Source organism: Balaenoptera acutorostrata, chromosome 5 (genome assembly GCF_949987535.1).
Source record: "Balaenoptera acutorostrata chromosome 5, mBalAcu1.1, whole genome shotgun sequence".
Lineage (NCBI taxonomy): Eukaryota > Metazoa > Chordata > Mammalia > Artiodactyla > Balaenopteridae > Balaenoptera > Balaenoptera acutorostrata.
The window spans coordinates 50053661-50074145 of record NC_080068.1 but is presented as its reverse complement, the minus strand read 5'-3'; the positions used below and the strand labels follow the sequence as shown (position 1 = coordinate 50074145).

The 20485-nt window shown below is 35.1% G+C and overlaps 1 protein-coding gene across 1 annotated transcript in view; it reads right to left on the bottom strand.

Annotated features, from left to right (window-relative positions):
• The window catches only part of CCDC158 (coiled-coil domain containing 158), a 93238-nt gene that overhangs the window by 27911 nt on the left and 44842 nt on the right, over window positions 1-20485 (bottom strand). Inside the window, exons 14-16 of the mRNA XM_007165569.2 lie at window positions 17907-18065; window positions 16457-16549; window positions 15548-15673 (exon numbers count right to left, since the gene is read on the bottom strand). Of these exons, the coding sequence (XP_007165631.2) occupies window positions 15548-15673; window positions 16457-16549; window positions 17907-18065 (378 nt within the window). The remainder of the gene's footprint in view (window positions 1-15547; window positions 15674-16456; window positions 16550-17906; window positions 18066-20485) is intronic.

Below are 20485 nucleotides of genomic sequence, written 5' to 3'. Positions count from 1 at the left end.
GTGGTGGGGTAACAAAACTGAGAACTTGGGAGAGTCCCACCCAAGGGGCATAGGCTCACTAAAAGACAGACCTAATAATAGGACTATACAGTGTTCTACACACACACACCTTACCATGACATCAATAAGCCTTCTGTATAATAATGAGACTACAACATAAAGAACTGCATGTCAAAGGCCTTAAGAGAAAGTCTCTAGGGAAACCCAAAGACAAGAGGGGAAACAAAAACAAGGACGCCTGAGAAAATTTTAGCCTCTGACACCTACAGCTACAGCAAGCAGTAAACACAGCCCAACTCCTAGCAAAAAAACACAAAACCACACACTAAAGGTCTGTTTATCTCAGTTCTTTTTATCCAGTACATCATGTCCAGCCTTCAACAAAAAAGTACAAGGCATACTAAAAGACAAAAAAACACAGTTTGAAGAGACAGAGCAAGCATCAGAACCAGACTCAAATATGGCAGATATTTTAGAATTATCAGACTAGGAATTTAAAATAACTATGTTTAATATACTAAAGGTTCTAATGGAAAAAGTAGATGACTTGTAAGAACAGATGGGTAATGTAAGCAGAAAGATTAAAATTCTGAGATAGAATCAGAAGGAAATGCTAGAAAGAAAAAACATTGTAAAGAAATGAAAAAGGCCTTTGTTGGACTTATCAGTAGGCTGGACATGCCCAATAAAAGAAACAATGAGCTTCAAGATATGTCAATGGAAACTTCTAAAGCTGAAATACAAAGAGAAAAAAGCATGAAAAAGATAGAATAGAACAGAAAATAGAACTGTGGGACAACTATAAAGGTGTAACATCCATAACGGGGATACCAGAAGGAGAAGAAAGAGAGAAAGAAACAGAAGAAATATTTGAAGTGATAATAGTTGAGAATTTTCCAAGATTACTGACAGATACCAAGCTACAGATCCAGGAAGCTAAGAGAACATGACAAGCAGTATAAACACCAAAATAAAAATCTATGCATAAGTACATTATATTCGAACTGCAGAAAATCAAAAAAAAGAAAGATTTTAAAGAAACCAGAAGAAAAAAACACCTTACCTATAGAGTAGCAAGGATAAAAATTACATCAGACTTCTCTTCAAACCATGTATGCATGCGAAAAGAGAGTTGAGTGAAATATTTAAAGTACTGAGAGAAAAACACCTACCAACCTAGAATTATGAACCCTGCAAAATTATCCTTCAAAAGTGAAGGAGAAATAACAACTTTCTCAAACAAAAATTGAGGGAATTTGTTGTCAGTAGACTTGCTTTGCAAGAAATGTTAAAAGTTCTTTAGAGAGAAGGAAAATTATAAGGTCAGAAACCCAGATCTACATTAAGAAAAGAGCATTAAAGGAGGAATAAGTGAAAGTAAAATACAAAACTTTTTCTTAATTGCTCTAACAGCAGTTTGTTCAAACAATAATAGCAATAATGTATTCAATTAGGTACGTACATCATATATATTAATAAAATATATAATATAATATACATTATGATATGTATTACTAATATATGCTTATGTATAAGTGAAATGAATGACAACAATGATACAAGGGGCAGGAGAGAGGAATTAGTACTATTTTGTTGTTAGAAGGTACTTGCACTACCCATGACACAGTATAGTGTTATATGAAAGTGAACCTGGATTAACTGTAAATGTATATTGCAAACTCTAGGACAACCACTAAAAAAAGCAGAAAAAAACCCATAATTGATGTGCAAAAGGAGAGAAAAATAAAATCTTACAAAATGCTCAATTTAAAAAAAAAGCAGGAAAAGAGTGAAAGACAAAAATAGGAAAGAAAACAAAGGCAATGACAAAAAACAGAAACAAATATGATACATATTAATCCAGCTATATAAATAATCACTTTAAATGTTAATGGTCTAAATATACCAATTAAAAAACAGAGATTGTCAGCGTGCATCAAAAAAAATAAGACCCAAATATTTATTGCCTACAATAAACCCACTTCAAATATAAAAGCACATATAGATTAAGAGTAAAGAGATGATGGACTTCCCTGGTGGTGCACTGCTTAAGAATCCACCTGCCAACGCGGGGGACACAGGTTTGAGCCCTGGTATGGGAAGATCCCACATGCCGCGGAGAAACTAAGCCCGTGCACCACAACTACTGAGCCTGTGCTCTAGAGCCCTCGAGCCATAACTACTGAAGCCCATGTGCCAAGAGCCCGTGCTCTGCGACAAGAGAAGCCACCACAATGAGAAGCCCATGCGCCACAACAAAGAGTAGCCACCGCTCGCCGCAACTAGAGAAAGCCCGCATGCAGCAATGAAGACCCAATGCAGCCAAAAATAAAAAATAAATAATAATTTAAAAAAAAGTAAAGAGATGAAGAAAGTTACGTCACGCTAACACTAATTTTAAAAAGTCGGGGGACTTCTCTGGCAGTCCAGTAATTGGGATTTCACCTTCCAGTGCAAGGGCTGTGGGTTTGATCCCTGGTCAGGGAGCTAAGATCTCACATGCCTTGCGGTCAAAAAACCAAAAAAACATAAAAAACAAGCAATATTGTAACAAGTTCAATAAAGACTTTAAAATTGGTCCTCATTTAAAAAAAAGTTGGAGTATTATTAATTTCAGACAGAGCAGACTTTAGAGCAAGGAAAACGATCAGGGATAAAGAAGGGCATTACATAATGATAAACAGGTCAATTTTCTTAGAATGTATAACAATCCTTAATGTGTATGCACTTAACAGTGGAACATCAAAATATGTGAGGCAAAACCTGACAGAACTGCATGGAGAAATAGATGAATTCACAATTAGTTGGAGACTTTAATAACCTTCTTTCAAAAATGGAAACATTCAGCAGGCAGAAATTCAGTAAGGATATAGTTGAACTTAACAACACCATCAACCAACTGGATATGATTGAAACCTAAAGACTAATTCATCTAAAAACAGCAGAATACATATTCTTCTCAAACTTACATGGAACATTCACCAAGATATGAATTTGGGGCCATAAAACACACCTTAACAATTATTAAAGAATAAAAATCATACAATGTCTACTCTAGGAACACAATAGAATTGAACTTGAAATCAGTAACAGAAGGACAGCTGGAAAATCCCAAAATAATTGAAGATTAAACAGCACAGTCCTAAATAACACATGTGTCAAAGAAGATATATCAAGAAAAATTTTAAAATAGTTTGAATGAAATGAAAATGAAAATAAAACTTACCAAAATGTATGTGATATAGCAAAAGTGGGGCTTATAGGGAAATTTATAGCACTGAATGCACATATTAGAAAAAAAGAAAGATCTAAAACCAATAATCTAAGCTTCTTTGGGAATTTAGGGAAAAAAAAGAGCAAATTAGATCCAAAGCAAGCAAAGAAAATACAAATAAAATTGAAAGCTGAAATCAATGGAATTAAAAACAGGAAACCAATAGAGATAATCAATGACCCAAAAGCAGGTTCTTAAACCTGCTTTTCATTAAAGATCAATAAAATTAGTAAGTCTCTAGCCAGGCTAACTAAGAAAAAAAGAGAGGATACAAAAATTTCTATCAGAAAGAGGTGACATCACCACAGATCCCATGGACATTAAAAGCATAATAAAGGAATATTATGAACAACTCTATACCCACAAATTTGATAACCTAGATGAAATGGACCAATTCCTTGAAAGACATAATCTGTCAGAACTTACATAAGAAGAAATAGACAATCTGAATAGGCCTATATCTATTAAAGAAATTAAATCAATAATTAATAACCTTTCAAAACAGAAAGCACCAGGCCTAAATGGGTTTACTGCTGAACTCTAACAAACATTTAAGGAAAAGATTATACTAACTCTCTACAATCTCTTCCAGAAAATAGATGTAGACAGAATGTTTCCTAAGTCATTCTATGAGACCAGCATTACACTGATACCAAAATCAAAAACACTAGAAGAAAAGAAAACTATAGACTAATATCTCTCATGAACATAGATATAAAAATATTCAACAAAATATTACTAAGTATAATACAACAATCTATTTTAAGAACTACATCCCACAATCAAGTGGGAATTATCCCAGTTATATAAAGCTAGTTCAACATTCAAAAATCAATTAATATAATCTATCACCATCAACAGGCTAAAGAGGAAAAATCGCATGATTAAGTTAATAGATACAGAAAATGCATCTGACAAAATCCAACATCCACCCATGATAAAACTCTCAGCAAAAGGCCATTTACAACCAACCCATAGCCAACATAATACTCAACAGTGAAAAGCTGAATGCCTTCCCACTAAATTCAGTAACAAGACAAGAATGTCTGCTCTTGCTGCTTCCATTTAACACAGTAGTGGAAGTCCTAGCCACAGCAATCAGACAAGAAAAAGAAATAAAAGGTGTCCAAATTGGAAGGGAAGAGGTAAAACATTTGCAGATGACGTGATACTCTATATAGAGAACCCTAAAGTCTCTACCCAAAAACTATTAGAATAAATGAATTCAGCAAGGTTGCAGGATACAAGATTAACATACAGAAATCTGTTCCATTCCTGTACACTAATAATGAAATATCAGAAAGAGAAAGTAAAAAAAAATTCCACTTAAAATTGCATCCAAAAATATAAAATACCTAGGAATAAACTTAACCAAGGATGTGAAGGACCTGTACTCTGAAAACTATAAAACACTGATAAAGGAAACTAAAGATGATTCAAAGAAACGGAAAGATATATCATGCTCTTGGATTGTAAGAAATAATCTTATTAAAATGGCCATACTATCCAAAGCAATCTACAGATTTAACGCAATCCCTATCAAAATACCCCATGACATTTTTCACAGAACTAGAACAAATAATCCTAAAATTTATATGGGACCACAAAATTGGCAAAGCAATCCTGAGAAAAAAGAACAAAGCTGGAGGTATAACCCTCCCAGACTTCAGACTATCCTATAAAGCTACAGTAATCAAAATAGTGTAGTACTGGCACAAAAACAAACACATAGATCAATGGAACAGAATGGAGAGCCCAGAAATAAACCCAGGCACCTTCAGTCAATTAATCTATGACAAAGGAGGCAAGAATATACAGTGGAGAAAAGACAGTTTCTTCAATAAGTGATGCTGGGAAAACTGGATAGCCACATGTAAAACAATGAAATTAGAACATTTCCTCACACCATATACAAAAATAAACTCAAAATGGTTTGAAGACCTAAACGTAAAACCTGAAACAATAAAACTCCCATAAGAGAACATAGGTGGAACATTCTTTGACATATTTTCTTGGATCAGTCTCCTAAGGCAAAAGAAATAAAAGCAAAAATAAACAAATGGGACCTAATTAAATTTAAAAAGTTTTTGAACAGCAGAGGAAACTTTCCATCAACAAAATGAAAAGACTACTTACAGAGTGGGAGAATATATTTGCAAATTATGTGACTGACAAGGGGTTAATATCCAAAATACACAAACAGAGCATATAACTCAATATCAAACAAACAATCCAATCAAAAAAATGAGCAGAAGTCTTGAATAGATATTTTTCCAAAGAAGACATACAGATGGCTAACAGGCACATGGAAAGATGCTCAACATCACTAATTATTAGAGAAATACAAATCAAAACCACAAAGAGGTATCACCTCATACCTGTCAGAATGGCTATCATCAGAAAGTCTACAAATAGAGAATTCCCTGGTGGTCCAGGGTTAGCACTTGCTGCTTTCACTGCTGTAGGCCCAGGTTCAATCCCTGGTTGGGGAATTAAGATCCTGCAAGCCATGCAGTGCAGCCAAAAAAAAAAAAAGTCTACAAAAACAAATGTTGTCAAGGATGTGGAGAAAAGGGAACTCTCATACACTGTTGGTGGGAACATAAATTGGTGCAGCCACTATGGATAACAGTATGAAGGTTCTTTAAAAAACCAAAAATTGAACTACTATATGATCTAGTAATTCCACTCCTGGGTAAATATCCAGAAAAAACAAAAACACTAATTTGAAAAGATACATGCACCCCAATGTTCACAGCAAGTAATATTTACATTAGCCAAGCCATGGAAGCAACCCAAGTGCCTATGAACAGACAACTGGATTAAGAAGATGTGACACATATATACACACACACACACACACACACACACACACACAATGGATACTACTCAGCCATAAAAAAGAATGTAATACTGCCAGTTGCAGCAATGTGGATGGACATAGAGAACATTATGTTTAGTGAAATAAGCCAGACAGAGCAATTGTTTAGATTCCATATAAGATATCACTTATATGTGAAATCTAAAAATATAATACAAATGAATATATATGTAAAACAGAAACAGACTCACAGATATAGAAAACAAACTTGTGGTTACCAAAGGGGAGAGGGATGGGGAAGGGACAAATCAGGGGTATGAGACTAACTACTATATATAAAATAGATAAGCAACAAGGATATACTGTATAGCAGAGGGAATTATACCCATTATCTTATAATAACCCATAATGGAATATAATCTGCAAAAATACTGAACCACTATGCTGTACATCTGAAAGTAACACAGTGTTGTAAATCAACTATATTTCAATTAAAAAATAATTACTTATAGTCTTGAAAGGGAAAAAACCTCTCAGTAAACTAGGAATACCGGGGAACTTCCTCAATTTGATAAAGAACACATACAAAAACCCTACAGCTAACAGCACACTTAATGGGGAGAAGCTAGATGCTATCTTGCTAATGTCAAAAACTAGGCAAGAATGTCCCTTCTCATCACTTCTGTTCAACATCATATTGGAAGTCATAGTTAATGAAATAAAAAGAAAAAAAGGAAAAAAAAGGTGTACAGATTTGCAAAGGAAGAAATGACTGTCTTTCTTCACAAATGACATGATTCGCTATGTAGAAAATCCCAAAGAATCAACAACAGTAACAAGAAAACTCCCGGAACAAATAAGAGATTATTGCAAGGTGTCAGGAAACAAGGTTAATATACAAAAGTCAATTGCTGTATAAGAGCAATGAACAATTGGATTTTAAAATTAAAAACACAATACCATTCACATTAGTACCAAAGATATAGAATTCTTAGGTATAAATCTAACAAAATATGTACAAGATCTACATGAGTAACACTACAAAATTCTGATGTAAGAAATCAAAGAAGAGCTAAATAAATGGAGAGATATTCCATGTTCAAGGATAAGAAGACCCAATATTGTTAAGATATCAGTTTTTTCCAACCTGATTTATGAATTAAATACAATCTTAATCAAAACCCCAATAATTCTTTAAATTTTGTTGATATTGACAAACTGATTCTAATGTTTATATGGGAAGGCAAAAACCCCAGAAGAGCTAAGACAATAGTGAAGGTGAACAAAGTTGGAGAATTGACATTATCCAAGTTCAAGATTTACTGCAGGGCTTCCCTGGTGGCACAGTGGTTGAGAGTCTGCCTGCCAGTGCAGGGGACACGGGTTCAAGCCCTGATCTGGGAGGATCCCACATGCCGCAGAGCAACTGGGCCCGTGAGCCACGACTGCTGAGCCTGCACGTCTGGAGCTTGTGCTCCGCAACAAGAGAGGCCGTGACAGTGAGAGGCCTGCGCACTGTGATGAAGAGTGGCCCCCGCTCCCCGCAACTAGAGAAAGCCCACGCACAGAAACGAAGACCCAACACACAGCCAAAAATAAATAAATAAATAAAATTAAAAAAAAAAAAAGATTTACTGAAATAAGACAGTGTGGTACTGGTAAAAGAACAGACAAATAGACTGATGGAACAGAATAAAATAAAGATCCCAGAAATAGTCCCACACAAATATAGCCAACTGATCTTCAACAAAAGAGCAAAGGTAATTCAATAGAGAAAGGGCACTATTTTCAGCTAGTGGTGCTGGAAAAACTGGACATCCACATGCAGAAAAAAATGAATCTAGATGCAGACCTTATACCTTCCACAAAAATTAACTCAAAGTGAATCACAGACCTAAATGTAAAATTCCAGACTATAAAACTCCTAGAGGATAATATAGGAGAAAATTTAGATGACCTTAGGTTTAGTGATGACTTTTTAGATACAACATCAAAAGCATGATCCATGAAAGAAAAATATCAGTAAATTGTACTTTATTAACCTTAAAAACATTTCTTTGTGAAAGATAATGTTTAAAAAAATGGAAATATAAACCACAGACTGGCAGAAAATCTTTTCAAAACACATTAACTGATAAAAGACTGGTAACCAAAATACACCCCAAAAAAGAACCTCTTAAAATTCAACAATAAGAAAATTTTTTAAATGCCCATTTAAAAAATGGGTAAAAGTTTGGAACAGACATCTCACCACAGAAAATATGTATATGGTAAATAAACATATGAAAATAGGCTCAACATTGTATTTCATTAAGGAATTTCAAAGTCAAACAACAAGATATCATACTACACTACATTCCTATTAGAATGGCTAAAATCCAAACACTGACAACACCAAATGTTGTCAAGGATGGGGAGCAACAGGAACTCTTATTCACTGCTGGTGAGATTACAAAATGGTACAGCCTCTTTGGAAGACAGTTTCGTAGTTTCTTACAAAACTAAACATGCTCTTACTATACAATGCAGCAGTCATGCTCTGTAGTATTTACCTAACAGAGTTGAAAACTTATGTCTGTGCAAAACCTGCACATAGATGTTTATCTGCACATAGATTTATTCATAACCTGCCAAAACTTGGAAGCAATCAAGATATCCTTCAATAGGTGAATGGATAAACAAACTGTGGTACATCCATACTATGGAATATTATTCAGTGAAAAAGAAATTAGCTACTAAGGGATGAAAAGATATGAAGGAATCTTGCAAGCATATTGCTAAGTGAAAGAAGCCAATCTGAAAAGACTATATACTATATGATTCCAATTATATGATATTCTGGAAAAGACAAAACTACAAAGAGAGTAAAAAGATCACTGGTTGCCAGGGGTTCAGGGGAAGGGGGGAACAGATGAACAGGTGAAACACAGGGCATTTTTAGAGCAGTGAAACTATTTTGTATAATACTATAATGGTCGATACACACCATATACATATGTCAAAACCCACAGCATGTACAAGGAGTGAACCCCAATGTAAATTATAGACTTTAGTTAATAATAATGTATCAATATTGGCTTATCAATTGTAACAAATGTACCACACTAATGCAAGATATTGGTAATAGGAGAAACTGGGGGGAGGGAGGGGTAGGGCAAAGGGAGTCTATGGGAGCTCTCTAAACTTTCTGCTCAATTCTCTGTAAAGCTAAAACTACCCTAAAAAAATAGTCCAGTAATTTAAAAAGAAAAAAAAAGAAACAGTGAACTTTGGAAGCAAAAATGACAACATAAAATCATAACAATTTATATCTTTATCAGTAAGGTATGCTACAAGAGTGGCCATTATGCTGCACCCTTCCCATTAGCATTTGACCATTTTATATGCAAAATTGTTAGTTTGTTTTTGCATTAATATGCAGCAATTATTATTTGTTTATAAATGAGTTTGAACATTTTTCATGTTTATTGACTATATGCATTTCTTATGTGAATTTTGTATCCATATCTTTAGTACACTTTTCTTTTAGAGTATATGCCATCTTCATCTGGGTATGTAAAAACTCTCTATATTATATACATTAACCCTTTATTTATTAGAAATATTTTTCTAGTTTGTGATTTCATTTTGATTTTGTTTCTGGTGGTTTTGTGATTTAAGTTTTATTTACTCAAAATAATCAATCGTTCCTTTTTAAAATTAATTAGTTAATTAATTAATTATTTTTGGCTGTGTTGGGTCTTTGTTGCTGTGCGCGGGCTTTCTTTAGTTGCGGCGAGCGGGGGCTACTCTTCATTGCAGTGCGCGGGCTTCTCATTGCGGTGGCTTCTCTTGTTGCAGAGCACAGGCTCTAGGCGAGCGGGCTCAGTAATTGTGGCTTGTGGGCTCTAGAGTGCAGGCTCAGTAGTTGTGGCGCACAGGCTTCGTTGCTCCACGGCACGTGGGATCTTCCCAGACCAGGGCTCGAACCCGTGTCCCTTGCATTGGCAGGTGGATTCTTAACCTCTGCATCACCAGGGAAGTCCCAATCGTTCCTTTTAATGTTTATAAATCTTGTAATACTTTCACTGATTCATTTTTAATACTTTTGCTGTTTGATTCATATGGAACATATTTTGATTTATAACATGAGCAAAATACACTTTTAAAAATTAGAAAATAGCTAGGAAATGAACAATTTAAAAACATTCTTTACATATGACTCCTGTCTGGCTGGTAAAGAAATAGCTACATATAAGCTCTTCCTGAAGTTATTGGAGCCCGTCAAAGAATCTTGCTCTCTCCCACTCCAATCTCTGACCCTTAGGATACACATTAAGGCTATTGCTAGGGGACATACATTTTCAGGTTAAAACTTCTACAAGCTTTTTTGGTTTCAAGGGAAGAATATAAGCTTATACTGTTGTTGTTAAACTTAAGGTTTATTTTGTGATTTGATTAGCTTCCTATTACATTTTGACTCTGAAATCATTTTATGTTAAATTTGTTTCCAAAATACCTTGCAAATTATCTCTCTAATGTACCTCCATCTTCCCCAAATACTGTTCTCTCTAATGGCCTTGAGTCCATTACAGGCAAACTTATGAGTTATAATGTAAGATAAGTAATGTCTAGGGAGAATGTGTGCTTCTCAACTCCTCCTAGCTCCATTCTCCAAAGATAGAAGATGAATGTAAAAGCTAAAAATAAAAGCTTGATCTCATTCAGTTTGAATTAGACTATTCTATTTTGAGAATGTCTGACCAAATCCATCTCCTATAATACTTATGTTCCTGTCAGAAGGCGGTAATAAAAATGGAATATAAATATACTGTTTAGAATATAAATACATTATTTATATTGTATACTAAAAATAGGTGAGTAGGAAATAAGACAAAAGTTACAAAGTCTTGCTGAAAATCTTGCTCACATCACGGATACTTCAATGACAAAGATCAAGCACAGCTAGCACAAATTACAGTGCATGTGTATGGAATCTGATATATAAACAAAATAAATTATATGATCCTGGAAATATTTTATTTTTATATGCTACAATAGCCTTTATCTGAAACTTTCATCTAAAATCTTCTATGTCAAGCTACCAATTATTTGTGTGTATGTGTCTGTCTGTGTAGGTATGTATTTAGATACACATACATATATACATGTTCTTGGTGTTTGAGCTTGGATCAAATCACATAATATAATTTTTCTGGTTCTACCATTTTCTCACCTGTTAAAACTAGGGCAATCAATTGGATAATTTTTAATGCCTTTGTACCTCCAAAATGGTATAATACTCATTCACAAAGACCTAATGAAATACACGATTTGTTCAGGTAGAGTATCTATTTATGTCATCATCCATTTATTTTGTTTATAAACAGCATTCAACAGTGTGGTGTAAAGAATCAGTACAGTAACACTGGCTAAGGAGACAGGTTCTAGGCTCAGGCTATCTTGGTTAAGTGTTGGCACAACGGGGTTTTTGGAGTGTGAACTCTGTAAGTCACTTAGCTTCTCCAAGCCTCAGTTTCCTCCTCTGTAAAATAAGTATAATAACAGCACTTATCTCGTGTGGGTGGTTGTGAGGAATAAATTATATAATCTATAGAAAGTATGCTGCACAGTGCCTGGTGTTCAGTAAGTAATCACTATTATTAGAATCATGGAACAAAAAGACTAAAATGAAACGAGATAAAAGAAGGGGCAATGCAGAACAAAGCACATAGAAATATTCTACTTTTAAACGTAAAACTTGGCATTTATTTTTGCTCTATCTGAAGCCCCACTAAAATGACACTAAAGAAATTAACAAGGATAAAGAGGAAAGGAGAGATAACATTAGATGAGTAATGATGATAAAATTTTGGGAGATGGAAAGCAAATAGGTAATTCATAATTAATTTAGTAGAATAAAGAAAGCTAAAACATCAAGTACCTGCACAGAAGTAGCCAGGAAGCAGCAAGCTGCTCTGCATCAGAGTATTCCAGAAAGACTCAGGAAATGGAGGACTTGTGTATTTCTAAAGGCCAGGGTAAGGGACAGGGCAGCAAAATGGGAGGACTGGCTAAAAGTTTATGGTAGAAGCTGTGAGAATACCAGGTGTACTCCCCACGTAGTCAGGTAATAATTTGTTCTTTTCCCCTAAATACATTTAGAGGCTTAGTCTCTGGGTGAGGTTGAACCAAAGGACTTTAGGCTCCAAAAGGATATCTGGCATGGCAGGAGTAAGGTTGCAAACTGAAAATATAAGCATAAAGTACGATTTATAGATATATAGATACCCCAGATTCCCTGCCCCACTCACCTCTCAGAATACTGGCAGATAGATTTATATCTACAAGTCTGTAGTAAGACAATCGCTCTTTAAGGGAATTAACAGGACCAAGAAAAAAAACTAAGATAATTTTTGGATCCCTCAGTTAAAAAGTAATACCTAACCACCTACTAGCTAACAAATCCTGTGAACCTTACAAAGTGCTTTTCACTGGCTTTTTAGGGCCTCAGTCTTAAATATGAATGGACAGCCAATGATCACCAAACAGTGAAGGAAAATCTCCAACAGGTAAGACAGACATCAGGACAAACAGAAAAAAAATGAATTCAAAGAAACGGCAATAATTCAGGTAACAGAAGAAATTATTGAAAAACGGATACTAATATCCTTAAACGGAAATGAGGAAGTACCGCATCCACAAAAGAACATGAAACTGTATAAAGAGAAGATTTAAAAAACAAGAAAAGGCTCCTGGAAATTTTTAAAAATACATGATATCAGAAAAAACATTCAATAGATGTTTGGAAGATAGAGTTGAGGAGTTTTCCCAGAAGGTGGGAATAAAATATGAGGAGATGGAAATTGGAAGTCAAAATTAAAGGAGATTAGAGAATAAATCCAGAAGGCTTAATAGGTGACTTAACAGGAATTCTAGAAAGAGAGAACTGAAAAAGTGAAGGAAGAAAATGATCAAATAAATGACACAAGAAAATTTCAGAGAAGAAGAACATAAGAGCCTGCACAATGAAGGGAAAAAGACCCCCAGCAGAGATCACCCTGAAATGAATACCAGAGGTAAAGAAAAGACTCTAAAAGCTTTGAGAAACAAACAAACAGGTCACATACAAAAGCCCTGGAATAAAAATGGCACAATAGCAACAACATTTTGCACATCAATCAAATGTAAGTGAAGAATAAAGGTATTTTCAGACATGCAAGGTTTTAAAACACATAATGAATGAAATGCACCCATTCACAGGAAACCACTGGATTATATAATCTCTGCCAAATGCTGGCAAGGCTGTGGAACAAGAGGAACTCTCATTCACAGCTAGTGGGAGTGTAAAATGGTACAGCCACTTTGGAAGACAGTTTGGTAGTTTCTTACAAAACTAAACAGATTCTTACCATATGACCCAGCAATCATGCTCTTGATATTTGCCCAAAGGAGTTGAAAACATGTCCACACAAAAACCTGCACATGGACGTTTATAACAGCTTTATTCACAATCACCAAACTTTGGAAGCAACCAAGGTGCCCTTTAGTAGATGAACAGATAAACTGTGGTACATCCAGACAATGAATATTCAGTGCCAAAAAGAAATGAACTATCAAGCCATGAAAATACATGGAGGAATCTTAAATACATATTACTAAGTGAAAGAAGCCAATCTGAAAAGGCTACATACTGTATGATTCCAACTCAATGACATTCTGGAAAAGGTAAAACTGGGAGACAATAAAAAGATCAATGGTTGCCAGGGGTGGAATGGGGGAAAAGCAGAACTTTTAGGAAAGTGAAAATACTTTGTATGATATGAAAATGATGGATATATGTCAATTATGACCTATGTATAAACATTTGTCCAAATCCATAGAATGTACCACGCCAAGAGCAAACCCCAAGGTAAACTATGGACTTTGGGTGATTATGATGTGTCGATGTAGGTTCATCCTTGATAACACATCATTCTGGTGAACGATGTTGATAATGCGGAGGCTGTGCATGTGTGAGGGCAGGGAGTATATGGGAAATCTTTGTATCTTCTTTTCAATTTTGGTGTGAATCTAAAACTGCTCTAAAAAATAGTCTTGAAAAAAAGGCAGCAAAAAGAGCAGACAAAAATATGACTAGAAACCAAGAGAAACAATGGTCACAAGTTCATAGGGGATTCAGATAATGGAGTTATCACATACCAATTTAAAAAATAAAGTTACTTAATAGTACAAGTCTCAGAAGGAAACAAGAGAATGGGGCAGACAAAACAGTCAAGAATATAAAAGATAAACATTTTCCAAAATCAATGAAAGATATCAATCCACACATCCAGGAAGATCAGTGAGCCCCAAGAAAGATAAATACAAAGAAGACTACACATAGGCACATCACAGTCAAACTGCTTAAACCAAAACAAAGAGAAAATCTTTAAAGTGGTTAGAGAAAAAAAGTACCTCCCAAAAAACGACAATAAGACTTAAAACTGACTTGTCAGTAGAAACAATGAAAACCTGAACACAGTATTTTACAATGAATTCATTCACCCATTAGACAAATATGTACTGAATAACTACCACATGCTAGATACTGTTCCAGGTGCTTGAAACACATCAGTGAATAAAACAAAGAATGTATGTTACATTTAATGTGTAAAATTATATAATAAACATTTTTAAGGGAAGAAATTGTATAAAACATGCTTAACAGTCTATTTAGATAATACACTTCACTACTGCTGTTAGAATTACAATTAAAGTTTTAAATTTAATAGCCTTATGACTAGTACTTTTTCAGTGATGGATGAGATTCTTTATAATCAAGTACAGTCTATGTATTACTAGGCTGGATTTTGGCTAAAGAAAAGTCATGGAATTTCAGAGCTGATCTTCTAGAAAACCCTAGAGATGATCTATAGTCCAGACTCCTCATTAGAGGTGAAAAGGAACAAAAACTCAGTTTCCAAGGGCACACAAAGTAGTTAGAGACACATCTTAAGTCCCAATGACTCCTGGTCAAATGTTCTTTGTTGTGTTTGTTGTTTGCTTCATGGGGAGAGGGGTTTAATTTAATTTTTATCAATGTAACATGCATATAGTTTTAAAGGTAAAGTGATTTTATAACACTTAAAACAAAAAGCAGCAGTCTCCTTCCCTTCCTCTGCCCACCTCCAAGTTCCAGTCTCCAGAGAGAACCATGTTAACTTCTAATATTAATAATATTCTTTTGTTTGATAGAATGTTACTTGCTGTGTGATAGCTAGTTTATCAGGGCACATAACTCATGTGTGTGAAAAGAGTCCATTTCAACTTTTTCATTTTGCAGTGCATGTTTTTCATTTAAATGCATAAGCAGGATACCTGGTAGGTTACTAGTAACCCTGTTGCTATACGTACAATAGGACTATTAACTAATGAAATTGATTTTCATGTGTGATTTCATGTGTGATTAGACTATAAGACTAGTTACTTACATGAGATAGGAAGCTGGCTGCAGACTGGGAAGATGGTACATTAGGATGAGAATGGGCAGCAGATGACGGCTGTAGAAGGCGTGGTTTCACAGAAGAATTGGAGGTGTATCCAGGGCCCTTAAGTTCCTGGAAGACAATATACATGTGAGCAAAATAACTGTCAGCCTACAGTGAGAATTGTGAAATCAAAATGTATTTTTGTGAATATAATTTCAGTCTTACATGTTGAACTTCTACAAAGTTTTAAGCCAAAGTATTAAGCAAGATGATTCTGGTGTATGTTACTCTTTGGGGACTAATCATGGGCTTAGGAAGATGCCTTCACACTTCTGATGGATAAAATCATTCCAGATGTGAAAACATATCTCAGATGGGATGCTACTACGTTGGTTTCTAACTTTGCCAAACACTCCACACGACTTCTGACTACTGAGAAAGATCCTCTCCAACTATGGAGTGCTCCTGCCTGTGAAAATATCCAGTATTGAGACTTTAAAGTAAGTCTGCAACTTTAAAATATACTTGAAAAACAGACATATACTCCAGTGGAAAAATCTATTTTTAAAGAACACATGTTTTGTCATGCAAATTACATCATTTTTCTATTCTCTAAACAAGCCAAACATACTTGACCTCCTGTATACAAACCTCTGGTTCCCCAAGGTAGGTACTTCTATGTTTTCCTCATTCAGTATACACTTAACATAAAGCATGGTGCTTCAATTTGTTACTATATATGAAAAGGATAGGTATAATCTGTACAATGTACAGATTTTATAATTGCTAATATTAGATAATGTCAAAAGTACACTTGAATGTATCTAAAGTACATGGGGAAAATATGAAAGTATATCAAACCAAGGCATAATTTTTGCTTAAACTACTATTTTTGATGAAAATAGATCTTACTTTTACATCCAAAGTGTGTTGAAGTTTTAGGCGCACAGATTCTTGTTCCTGACGCTGTATTATATCTTGACATTCTGCAAACTGCAAAGATGCCTACAATCAAGCAACCACATGTGGTTTATCCTCCATTCTTTATGCAATTTTATTAATGTATAAATGCAGAGTCGCCATCTCTTCAAGGAAACTTCCCCTGTTCTTGGCACACGGTATTACATTTATCTATTTATTTATCTGTTTTATTCAGAAAACTTGAGAGTAATTGGAGGCCATGTCTTTATCCTCTGTAGCCCCAGCATCTACATGGCATTTAGTATGTGGAGGGCACTCAAAAGAATGAATGAACTAAGGATGAAATGAGCAAACAGCTTTAGCAACGTAAAAACATTTCTATAAAAATAAACACAACTGAAATTCATTGAGTCAATATATCATGTTCTAAGACCTAAGTTTGAATAGGTGGGATCACAGGTCATTTTCTATCACCATGAAGGCTCTGATTTCTCAAGAATCAACAACTAGTCTTGGTATATTTTTAGGCTTCTAGCGTTTTCAGGTGACACAAAGAGAGATTTACTTCTCTACAATAAATGGAAATGACAAATACAGTGTCATCATTGATCCTTCTCATTCTTTAAGCTGTGTTCCCTACCTGCACTTTCTTTTCTTTTTAATTAATTATTTGTTGTTTTTTAAAATTTTTGGCTGTGTTGGGTCATCGTTGCTGTGTGCGGGCTTTCTCTAGTTGCGGTGAGCGGGGGCTACTCTTCGTTGCAGTGAGTGGGCTTCTCACTGTCGCGGCTTCTGTTGTTGCACAGCACAGGCGCTAGGCGCACAGGCTTCAGTAGTTGTGGCACATGGGCTCAGTAGTTGTGGCTTGTGGGCTCTTGAGCACAGGCTCAGTAGCTGTGGTGCACGGGCTTAGTTGCTCCGTGGCATGTGGGATCTTCCCGGGCCAGGGCTCGAACCTGTGTCCCTTGCATTGGCAGGCAGATTCTCAACCACTGCGCCACCAGGGAAGCTCCCTACCTGCACTTTTTGAACTCCACAAAGTGCCAGACGTTAGCATTACTTTATCTCTGTATGGATATTTTTAACAGACTGTATTCTACCTAGTATTCAAGTCCTTCTTTGATGGTAAGTTAGATTGGTGGTATTTTTAGTTATTCAGGTCACGAAGGATACCAGGAGCATCTTACATCTTATATCTTACTGCTCTTGTGACCTGTTAGCCAGAAAAAAGATAATTTTGTAAAAAGTATGCATCATGACTATGTTTTTAAAGCTCAGCCTTCTGTACAGGATACAGTTTTTTTCTTGTGTGAGGTGACCGGGATACAATACAGTTTGACAGATTTGGTTCCTATCAACATGGTGCTTTCATTCAGAACAATTCTACTTGGTTAATAACTATTTAGGTGATAACTAATTTATATATTTAGTCAATAACCACCTTATCAAGAGCAACTTCCATATTAGCAACCTTTTCTTTCAATCGGCGTTCCTGAGATCGTAGGACTTCTAGTTCTCCCGCCATCTTGTTTTTCTCTGTTGCAACAGTACTCAATTCCTGGCTTAATTTTGTCTTTTCTTCTTTTAGAAAATGCTTTTCCTACAATTACAGAGGAGCAAATATCAGAAATAATATGCTGATATAGATGCTGAGATGTGATGGAAATATAAAACTATTATGCAAAGATCTGAACTATAGCTTAATTTGTTTATGGGTTGGAGTTAGGAGCTGCTAGAATTACGTTACCATGTTCTCTCTCATTTTTATCACTACTAGTTTATTACTTCTTTCTAGGCTTATTAAATCTTTGATAAAACCTATGAAATATGTAATAGCTGTGTTGTCATAAAAAGAGACAGTGTTGTGGTGAATTGAGATTGAGTAATCACATACCAAATCAAATTGAAACTTCTTTAAAATGACACAAGAGATTTAAAGAAGACATATGTATTTGAAATCTTTATGGGTTTTCTATTTTGTTTCAAGGTTGAATATTAATTTCACAAATGGTTAAATGTTAATTTCACAAATGCCTACTGTAGACCCTCTGGCATAAAGAGAAATAGGACACACAGCTCCTGTCCTCAAAGTCACTGTGATCCAGTGATGAGAATGAGCTTACTGATAAACTTATGGAGAATCTTTGGTATCTAACAAAATTTCATTAAAATTAGTTCATTCCCTTAAAATACATCATGAAATGGGTAGCAAAGAACAAATGCATAGTAATCAAGTTAAAATATAAACCTGAACTTACTGAGTCTATATTTCTTTCTATATGTATATTTTTTTCATAGAGAAAATGTTTAATGTAAACAAGGTAGTAGGTATCACCACTGTAATACACATTTTGGATACAAATAGTTTTTCCTTTTCTGATGAGTTAGGCAGAAGAGGCTGCAGAAAGAAAGAAGGATTAATTTTTCAAGCTGCCTCCTTCCCGTTTGAGGGGAATGTCATTGAGCTTTGATGAACACCTTCCTTTACTGGGGGCAGGTGTTTCTGGTGACAGCAGGCAGTAACCTCTTACTGCCCTAAGTACCCTTGGGGAGGACGAGGATAAGCCCTGCTTTAGGTTCCAAATAGGCAAATAATGGAAGAAGAAAAAGAAAAGAACAAATTTAGGATAAGAAATGGAGGGGAGAAAAAAGTGGGAAAGAACAAAAGCACAGGAAATAAATAAGTCCATATGATGAGGGGTAGGCACAAATATATGTACATATTTGTTAATATTTAGCCTCATTCTAAAAATAGTATTTCAGCATTTTCGGTATGGGGAAAGCAATTATTTTAGTTGCCCTTATTTTCTGCTTATGCTGTTTACCTTCTCATCTCCATTACAGTCAGTTCTGTTATAACTCTTCTAAAAGTGCAAATTTGTTCCAAAGTGATTGATGTTATCAGGGAACATTTGAGTATAACACAAATTTCACATCTACTTATGCACAGTTTCATTTATGAGAAATACGGGGTCAATGCAGAAAATAGCACCCAGATAAACAGAGCTGCACAGAAATACACAAAAAGCATACATACACACTCTTCAAACAACTATCAGCTCCCTCAGTTTACCTTGGGTTATGAGCTATGTCCATGCACATCCTGTGGTACAGGAAACCCACCTTCTACCCCTTCTTAACAACTCCCACGCTGCAGTTCTTCAATGCACAAGCAAACTTCAGGTCTTTTTTAAGATAAAGGGCCATCCTAATTGTAGTATTTATGTATCTCTTAACCATTTAACATGTGTAAAAAAACTGTGCTACCATTTTCATTAGGTTCCTGTTTTTCTTTTGTCACTGATGAAGTTCGTTAGTGTGGTGCTCCTAATCCCACTGTTCTGATGAGCCCCATGGTGGTTTTTATTGCACACTTTTGCATAGCATGGTGATTTCAGTAACACATATGTTGCATTAGAGCAGAACTGAATATGTTTTGTTTATAACCATTCCGTCTCTCTATCACGAATATCCTTTTGCCTACTTCTTGAAGTTAAAATATTAGCTCTTGGACAGCTACATGTAAAAAAAATGAAATTAGAACATTCTTTAACACTGTACACAAAAATAAACTCAAAATGGATTAAAGGCCTAAATGTAAGACCAGACACTATAAAACTCTTAGAGGAAAACATAGGAAGAACACTCTGACATAAATTGCAGCAATATCTTTTTTGATCCGTCTCCCAGAGTAATGGAAATAAAAACAAAAATAAACAAATGTGACCTAACTAGACTCAAAAGCTTTTGCACAGCAAAGGAAACCACAAACAAAACAAAAAAACAACCCACAGAATGGGAGAAAATATTGCAAATGATGTGACCGACAAAGGATTCGTCTCCAAAATTTACAAACAGCTCATGCGGCTTAATATCATAAAAACAAACAACCCAATCAAAAAATGGGCAGAAGACCTAAACAGACATTTCTCCAGAGAGGACATACAGATGGCCAAGAGGCACATGAAAAGATGTTCAACATCACTAATTATTAGAGAAATAAAAATCAAAACTACAATG